Source organism: Ostrea edulis, chromosome 4 (genome assembly GCF_947568905.1).
Source record: "Ostrea edulis chromosome 4, xbOstEdul1.1, whole genome shotgun sequence".
Taxonomy (NCBI): Eukaryota; Metazoa; Mollusca; class Bivalvia; order Ostreida; family Ostreidae; genus Ostrea; species Ostrea edulis.
Window position 1 is genome coordinate 21,546,091 of NC_079167.1, and position 10,000 is coordinate 21,556,090.

The 10,000-nt window shown below is 35.7% G+C and overlaps 1 protein-coding gene across 1 annotated transcript in view; it reads left to right on the forward strand.

The window, feature by feature from the left end:
* The first annotated feature begins 496 nt into the window (after window positions 1-496).
* Window positions 497-10,000, forward strand: part of LOC130054034 (DNA ligase 1-like) — a 20,148-nt gene continuing 10,644 nt past the window's right edge. The window contains exons 1-8 of the mRNA XM_056162216.1: window positions 497-575; window positions 804-905; window positions 2,442-2,610; window positions 3,701-3,800; window positions 3,892-3,977; window positions 4,071-4,186; window positions 4,782-4,988; window positions 8,946-9,162. Coding sequence (XP_056018191.1) covers window positions 501-575; window positions 804-905; window positions 2,442-2,610; window positions 3,701-3,800; window positions 3,892-3,977; window positions 4,071-4,186; window positions 4,782-4,988; window positions 8,946-9,162 — 1,072 coding nt within the window. The 5' untranslated portion in view covers window positions 497-500. The remainder of the gene's footprint in view (window positions 576-803; window positions 906-2,441; window positions 2,611-3,700; window positions 3,801-3,891; window positions 3,978-4,070; window positions 4,187-4,781; window positions 4,989-8,945; window positions 9,163-10,000) is intronic.

Below are 10,000 nucleotides of genomic sequence, written 5' to 3' on the forward strand. Positions count from 1 at the left end.
GCCTTTTCCCTGAGATAGGATGGTCTCAGAAACTCTGGATATCATCTTTTAAGAAATATACAACGATAGTAATTAGCAAATGTACCCACTGTCATCATATTTTACGTCATAATTTACGGAAGAGTTCGACAGAGGGAATAACTCTTGGGGAAACTCGGAACTTCCATATTCTCCCTTCTAACTGCCGAGTGTTTGGCGAAGGACCAATCACTACCCTGTGTTAACATCTTAGGTTTGACACGGCCATGGCACGAGTGGGACATGACCTCCCGGTTACGAGCAAACGCTCTACCACTGAGTTAATGCAACCAGTTCTTTATGAATGAAAACTTAGTAATGGGATGAATGACAACAGATATAAAACCTCCAGTTCCCTCGAAAAATCTGTCTAATGAGTCTACTACTGTTGGTATTGTTAATTTGATTAATGCACAAGCAAATCTAATCCGATTGATGTGCTAGAACATTTTTGAGATATCTGCTTGTAAAATAATTTCAAAATGATCACAGGTAGAGGCATTGACAAAGTGAAAGCTGATGCCCAGGAAAAAGGTGACCTTGGACTGGTGGCAGAGGTTAGTGTGAATTAAACATGTACAACTACATAAAACAGACAAAGGCCTGGCTCTGACAAGTGTTCTCAAAATGTATGTAAAGTTTTTCTGCTACACATAGGAAAACTGGATTTGCTGTGTCAGTTTATTTCATGCAGTACACAGCAGACATTCTCAGAGCGAATCAGATTTTGTTAATAAGATTCATTTGTCCGATGTGTCTGGATTAGACTGTTCTATCTACTGTAGACAAGCAGGAGCTCTCAGCGAACAATGTTCACTCCAGCCAAACTGACAGTACCAGCCGTGTTTAGTAAACTGAGGGACATAGCAGGAATGTCCGGTAATTCTGTAAGTATCTCCAATGCAAGAGTAACCCCTTCCCCTCAAACATTGTATAGGTTAGACCGGAAGTATACCCCAAACATTGTGTAGATTAGACCGGAAGTGTACCCCAAACATTGTGTAGATTAGACACACCGACAGAAGTGTACCCCAAACATTGTGTAGATTAGACAGAAAGTGTGTAGATTAGACTGAAAGTGTACCCCAAACATTGTGTAGATTAGACGGAAAGTGTACCCCAAACATTGTGTAGATCAAACAGACAGACAGAAGTGTACCGTATATACTCGCCTATAAGTCGGATTTTTCTGAGTCAATTTTTGGTCCAAAACTCTATGTCCGACTTATAGGCGCATCCTAAGAAGATTGGTATTTTTCTGGTCGGCCTAATGTAGTGTTTTTTAAACAACTCCGACGATTATCATGGACTACCACACAAATGATTATTGTTCACAAATATCTAGACATATTGTATTGTTTTAGTTTAGGTATTTTAAAATTATGTATCAAGTACAAGTATTTACATATTTTTATCTAGTTAAAAATTATTTACATACCGGTAACGAATACTTTCAATTCAACTAATCTATCGTTTATCGGTAAAATTGAACTACAAAACCGATTTAATATTGAAATATTCATATGTATACGGGCTGAAATATATTTCATAAAAGATTGAATATTGTTAACAGATAATTTAGATCATCATTCTTGACTCTTAAAAACTCTATAGTTGATACAATGAATTATACCAGAATCCCACAATCATAGTTTTCGCGTGCCACTAAGTAAACATGGTGTCAGGTACTGGTAATTAGGAGACCATAATTGCTTAGGTAAACAAGGGATCATTGTCCATAATAGATCAAGGATTGCGTTTAAACCCCAAACAGATATGGCTTGGATATTGAGCACCTCATAATTATTAATTTCTCAAAATATTTTTTGAAACATAGGTAAAAACACTAAAGCATTGACTTGAAATTGTCAACCGATTCTGACAAAAATTTGTACCGACTTATAAGCGGGTCAATGGCAAATTCCTACAAAATAACCTTAAAAAATACAACCGACTTATAGGCGAGTATATACGGTACCCCAAACATTGTGTAGATTAGACAGGAAGTGTACCCCAAACATTGTGTAGATTAGACTGGAAGTGTACCCCAAACATTGTGTAGATTAGACTGGAAGTGTACCCCAAACATTGTGTAGATTAGACTGGAAGTGTACCCCAAACATTGTGTAGATTAGACTGGAAGTGTACCTCAAGCATTGTGTAGATTAGACTGACAGACAGAAGTGTAACCTAAACATTATGTAGATCAGGTACAATGATGCTGTAAGAGTTCTAGAATTATTCATTTTCAGTCCCCAACAGAATTATGTATTGATCCAGTGTAGGCATGTAGCCCCTACACTTTTGATTTTAATTGATTTCCTCTTTAGAAGAGTTTAAATGTATTTCTGAACAGCTTCCAATGTGTATTAAACTTTTGATATCAATGTTTCCTTAGCTACATGTATCAATATATTTTTTAGGCTATGGCGAAAAAGATAGAGAAGATTAAAGGCATGTTTGTGGCGTGTCGGCAGTGTGAGGCTCGCTACCTGATTCGCTCCCTCGGAGGAAAACTCAGAATCGGTCTAGCAGAACAGAGTGTGTTAACAGCCCTGGGAAATGCAGTTTTCAGGACACCTCCAGGTCAAGGTCGGTGTGAAATATTGGTTTTGGTAATTCTGGTAATGTATCGAAAATCGTCATTTAACGCTGAAAATTATTATTGTATAGTAGTTTTAATTGGTTCCTCCTAAGGTACTGTGGCTATTTACCAACATAATTAAGTTAGTTAGTCAGTGACATGATTAAATCGTTGACATGGTTAAGGCTGTAAGTTGTTGACATAGCTAAATCGTTGACATGGTTAAGGCTGTAAGTTGTTGACATAGTTAAATTGTTGACATGGTTAAGGCTGTAAGTTGTTGACATAGTTAAATTGTTGACATGGTTAAGGCTGTAAGTTGTTGACATAGTTAAATCGTTGACATGGTTAAGGCTGTAAGTTGTTGACATAGTTAAATCGATGACATGGTTAAGGCTGTAAGTTGTTGACATAGTTAAATCGATGACATGGTTAAGGCTGTAAGTTGCTGACATAGTTAAATCGTTGACATGCTTAAGTCAGTAATTCAGCGACATGGTTAGGGCTGTAGGTTGGTGTCAAGGTCAAATCGGTAAGTCATTGATATGGTTAAGGCTGTAAGTCGTTGATATGGTTAAGGCTGTAAGTCGTTGATATGGTTAAGGCTGTAAGTCGTTATGGTTAAGGCTGTAAGTCGTTGATATGGTTAAGGCTGTAAGTCGGTGATATGGTTAGGGCTGTAAGTCATGGATATGGTTAAGGCTGTAAGTCGTTGATATGGTTAGGGCTGTAAGTCGTTGATATGGTTAGGGCTGTAAGTCGTTGATATGGTTAGGGCTGTAAGTCGTTGATATGGTTAGGGCTGTAAGTCGTTGATATGGTTAAGGCTGTAAGTCGTTGATATGGGTAAGGCTGTAAGTCGTTGATATGGTTAGGGCTGTAAGTCGTTGATATGGTTAGGGCTGTAAGTCGTTGATATGGTTAGGGCTGTAAGTCGTTGATATGGTTAAGGCTGTAAGTCGTTGATATGGGTAAGGCTGTAAGTCGTTGATATGGTTAAATCAGTAAACGGTGATTGATACCCCTGATAGTTTAACTAGTTTGTAGTTAACATTGATAACACTGAATACTTTTAATCTAATCGATCTCTCTCAGCAGATTTTCCACCAGAAGTGTTAGATGCTGGAAAAGGCCTGGGTGCTGATTCCCTTAAAAAGAAAATGGAGGAATGTGCTCTCATAATCAAATCAACCTACTGGTGAGGGTTTTGGGAATCACTGTTTCCATTTCTCGTTCTAAATGTGTGAAAATCTAGTGGAGATTTATTTTTGCTCTTTTAATTTTTGCAGTGAATGTCCAAGTTACGACGCTATTATACCGGCCTTGATTAAGTATGGTATACAAGAGTTACCAAACCACTGCAAACTGACCCCAGGTAAAATCAGAGAAACATATGGTGAATACATACTGAATTATACACAATTTAATGATGGTTCTAATGTTTTATTACTTTGAATTTGATTTAAAGGTGTTCCTTTGAAGCCAATGTTAGCTCATCCTACCAAAGGAGTTAGTGAGGTTTTCAAACGGTTTGATGAGGCGGACTTTACCTGTGAATATAAATATGATGGAGAAAGAGCACAGGTATGACATTGATGAATATTTAGAAATCTTTATGTAGTTTTTATCGATTTCAAATGAAAATGGTATTTGGTTGCTGGTTGAAAATCTGAGTATAAATAATTGATAGGGAAAACTTTGAAAATAAGATTTTGACAAGATGAAATTTAGGTAGAATTGCCTTTAATGTACGTTGTGGCATATATAAATAACAAATAAAAACCACCAGACAGAAACTTGTGGAGGAGTTATATATAAATAACAAATAAAAACCACCAGACAGAAACTTGTGTAGGAGTTATATATAAATAACAAATAAAATCCACCAGACAGAAACTTGTGGAGGAGTTATTTGCAGTTAAATTATTATTGCATATTCACCTAGTTTCACATGGAAAAATTCCATTAGCCTAAAATACAAACAAAAAATGTTGACAGTCTTAGAAAGGTTAAACAGGTCTTAAATTTTAATCTTGTTTGTTATTTTGAGTAATTACTACTCTGATTTAATCTATACTTTTTGTTTACTCTTTAGATAGATATTCTTATTTGTTAGTTTGAGTAATTAAATTACAGTTACTGCTCTGATGTAATCTACAGACTTCTGTTTACTCTTTAGATACACATCCTTGAGAACGGTGATGTTCACATCTACAGCAGAAACTCGGAGAACAATACCAGTAAATACCCAGACATCATCGCTCGGATCCCGAAGGTGAAGGCCGATACTGTAACCTCCTGTGTTATCGACTCAGAAGCTGTCGCGTGGGATGCAGAGAAAAAACAGATCCAACCATTCCAAGTCCTCAGCCACAGGAAACGGAAGGTGGGCCAACACTATGTTAAGTGGGCTGTCACTATGTGAAGTAGGCAGTCAGTGTTAATTGGGCTGTCACTATGTTAAATGGGCTGTCATTGTGTTAAGTGGGCTGTCACTGTGTTAAGTGGGCTGTCACTGTGTTAAGTGGGCCATCAGGTAAGTGGGTTATCAGAATGTTATGTGGACTGTCACTATGTTAAGATTTTTTTTAGAACTTTTAAGTGCCTCGGTTACTTCTCTTGTTTCAGTCTGTCTTTTATCTCTATGCAGTGTTCACATTTATTGACATATTGAAATGGGGAATAACTCAATTTTCTCTCTCAACCATTTAATACAAATTCTAAGGAGTTTTATGAAATTTGGCAAAATAGTTATTTTATGCATGATCTTTTTTTTAGAACAAGTGTAAAAATTATAATATCCAGGGGGGGGGGGGGGGGGATATAAAAAAGCCGGACTCATTAAATGTTGAAAGTTTGGGCCTAAGAAAGTAAAGTGTCATCTGTATTTTTGGCTCAATTTACTGAAAGGTAAAATTGACTAACAGTTGAACAACATTCATAGATGAGCAAATATTGTAAACAAAGGACAAGGGACGTTATTGGCTATATACCGCCGAGATTTTTTTCATTTTTTCAACTTTCATACTATGCTTAATTCTTCTTCTTATTTACACAACTAGGATGTTCTTCTAATCCCACTTACATGAAAATGACGTAATATTTTATTATGACGTCATGAATATACGCTATAGATGAGCTGTTTAGCGGAATCTGTTGATTTGAAATAAATTATGAATAAACTTTAGCAAAAACTAATACTTTTGCATGCAACAACCAGATTTATATTTTGCATGTTTAATTATCCATTAATATTCTTCTTTCATTATCAATATGGTGTCGGTTGTTGGGTGCAAACAATATGAATTTTAAAAAAGAATGAATGCAGAAATCGGCCGTTTTCGTTACACAAAGTCAATATTTTGCATGTTATAGAACTGAAGCAAACTGTTCCATCATTTAACCTCATGAACTTTTACTTTCTTTGCGATTTAACAAATACATGTATGTCCAGTCAAACAATTAATGCGTTACCTAGTTTGCCATAAAAATCTGCACCCAATAAATGCAGATGATGTCTGCCTTTCGAGTCACGGAGGCGGATCAAAAATCCACCGTATGATGAATGGAAATTATTCTACTTTCGTTTTTAAAGATCACGGGAATATGTTTGGACGTCCTGTCTTTTCAAAATAAGATTATTTAAGAATAAATTGCATTAAAAAAATAATATAATCAAAGACACACATAGACCTTTAATAACTCGAATTTATTTTCTTTTTACAAAAATCGGAACAAAATTCGTTCATTTTCGGCAAAAATGGGTACTGATACGTTATATCTCAAGAGCTAAATAGTTGGGATGTCTGTTACTTTTTTCGCTAAATTTTAAACTATCTTTTATGCAAATATATCAAATATCATGCGGTGTTTTTTTTAAAGCAGTTTTCTTACATCATTTTTTACGTACATGCATGTATGTATATATGACGCATGTTGAAATTAAATATTACTACATTAGTAATTAGATATTGATTCCAAAGGTTCTTAAAACGGTTTAAATTAGAATTAGAATAACAGCAAATCAATATTTATATCTTCCAGCGAGATGTGGTTTCTTTAAAACGTCGAAAACCTGTGATCGATTTGAAACTTCGACCATTGTGGTGGCAGATATTTTTTCTATATCGCATAATTATGATTGATTGATTGAACATTGTTAAACGCCCCTCTTGAGAATATTTCACTCATGGAGACCTCACCACTGCCGGTGAAGGGCTGCACAATTTAGGCCTATGCTCGGCGCTTATGACCATTGTCACACCTGCTGTGACACGGGATCTCAGTTTTTGCGGTCTCATCCGAAGACCGCCCCATTTAGTCGCATCTTACGACAAGCAAGGAGTACTGAGGACTTACTCAAACCCGGATCCCCACGGGTTCATATATACATGTATATGTAATAGATGCACATTTACAGGTACACATATATAACAAAGGTAATTGGCAGGATGAACATGTGTATATATACATGTATAGATATAAATATTCAGACACCGTAGTATCGAGGAGGGGTTACCCCTCCACTTTGAGGGGGGGGGGGTGATGTTGACCATTCCCTTGCTATGGAAACAACTTGACCAGCCTAATGACACTTCAACTTTTATCAATCTTATAAAATATTTAATATATGTGTTGTGATGATTGTTACTAAAAGTTTATATTAGTATTGACGTACGCCCCCTCCATGATTAGGAATACTGGAATATAACCGTAAGGTGATGTTGACCCTCTCTCTATCTCTCTCTCTCTCTCTCATGTCAAGGTGTTCTGGATAGGCCTGGCCCGTACATTGAAAAACGAAAATACATGCATGATATTTATTCAATTCATTTTTATAAAAGGTCTGTTGTAGTTACATATACTGTCTCTTGGAAACAGACACGTGGCATCATTTATCGGGGGGGGGGGGGGGGGGGGGGGTCGAAGGATAAGTTGGTAGTTAATTAGCAAATGAAAAAAACCTTTCTGCCTGATCTTCGAATTCTTAAATCGTCGGGGGGTGGAGGGTTATCCTTCGCTACATGGGTTCAATTAATAATTTTAAGCGTATTTTTTTCTCATTCAATACTACTATCAAGAATATGGGGGGGGGGGGGGGGTTCACTCAATATATCCTTATTCGCATATGAAAATAAGTGCCTGGGAAAAGCAGTTACATATACCACATTGTCTATACATGTACTCGAACAACTTCCCAGAGTCCGTTCTAGATTTGGACTGAATGTCGGTGCATGCAATGACATGCCCACAGACTGATGTATTTTCATTTATCAAAGATGAACACTATATGGAGAGAGAGAGTTGGAACTACTTTGTTGACCATTTAGGGGAATGCAAAGATATAAACACGGACATATTTTTGTGAGGCTTTTAAATACATTGGACGCATTTTTGTGAGGTTTTTAAATGCATTTGCTATATGAAATATACCATCTGAAGTTACATGCATATTACTTGACGTGTTTTACTGTACCCAAGAAAATGATATCCCATTCATGCAACATGAATTTGTATCGTTTAGTATATGTACATTTACCACACTTTATTCAATATATTTTGTAAATACCCACATCATATTTTATTCGTATGTACTGTAACATGTATATTGCATACACATGTAAGCAGACCTGTTATATAGTCCTTGGTGTACGTGGCATAATAAGTAATTTTATCCGACTCAATCGACGTTTTTAATCAAAGTGTTAATATTTATGACCAAAAAACAAGACCAGGAAAAAGAAAATTCAAAAGCCATTTTATTTTTCATATTTCATTTGAATAGGAGCACCTTCGAAAATATGATTGCGTTCTAATGAACAATTTTTGACAAATACACGCATTATTTTCCTCACTCTAATTAACACAAGATTCTTCCGCAAAATGTCTATGACCACGATAAAGTTACATGTAAATGAATTATGTATTTTCCATAGCATGCCAGTTTTCAATTGTCTTTGATCTCAATGAGTATTTTTATATAAAAAGTTAAATTTGTAACTTTTAGAAAAATATTCTAGAAGAATCAGGGGACTGTAAATTCTATAAGGTCGATGACGTCGTTCCGAAAAAGCGACCGTCGGGAGATAGCGTCAGAGTTAACAATGCAATATTGTAACGTTATTTTCTCAATACCAGCAACAAGTAAATGGTACATGTTATATATGAATGAAACGAGAAAATTATCACCTTTCTACCTGCAAAATATGATCGGTTTTTGAAGCGCGGCCAATTTTGGCCAATAACGTCCCTTGTTCTTTAAATACTATTTCAATATCCCAGCAAATGCATTTTTAATTAATATCCCAGCACATGCATTTTGAATTGAACTCTTTACCTTTAGGATGCTGATGCCTCGAATATTAAGATCCAGGTGTGTGTGTATGCATTTGACCTTTTGTACCTCAACGGAAAATCTCTGGTGAAGGAGCCTTTCAGGAAGAGGCGAGAACTTCTCCACTCGTCATTCAGGGAAGTCGAGGGAGAATTTGTGTTTGCCAAATCCATGATTTCATCCAACACAGATGAGATTGCCGAATTTCTGGATGACTCCATTAAAGGTAGCAGACAGCAGTATTTTCATTACATATCTGTATTTTATTTTTTAAAAATGTGAATAACTTGTGTCATAAATCACTCAATGCCTCCTACTTTACCTTGTCTGATATAGAGAGAATATCTATATTGAGTGATTTGATAGTTTCTCTCTCCAAGGAATTGAAATGGTGTATTTATTTGCGAGGGTTGCCAAGTTGGAAGGAGAAAATATCAAATCTTGCAATTATAGATGTTCTTTATGTCTCATTCACTTTTTTTATCAGTTTGGTTTTGAGATGATCCCCAATACAACCAAACAGCTGATTCAAATCATTCCCAAGCGTCATTACCCACACACTTGTGCTTGTTTGTGTTCCTATGCGAGAAGAAATAGTGGGTTAAATATTATAGTTACACACATTTTTATGCATACCTTTGAATGAAATTTGTTTTAGAAGACATTGAAATAATCTAAAACCTGGATAGTGGATAAATCATTGAATAATACATATACAATACGGAAAATACCAGTGTAGGAGTTATTGCCCTTGACAGCATAATCGATTATTTATAGAAGATATAAAATTTTCAGTATCAAATAGTTTACCAAATGTTTTGATACGCATAAAATTCTCCTAAAGTTCAATTAAATAAAGATATTGCTAAAACATACAACCTCACATTCTTTTATATCTACACATGTAATAAGATTCAGGTGTCTTTGAAAGAAAGGTATGAGAGATATATCTATCTTTCATATCATGTGACATAGTCACAGAGATGAATAGTTAATTTGTGTGCTTGTCATAAAAATAGCAATCATGACAACACAAAGTTCAGCATCCTTGAGATTTCAGTCCT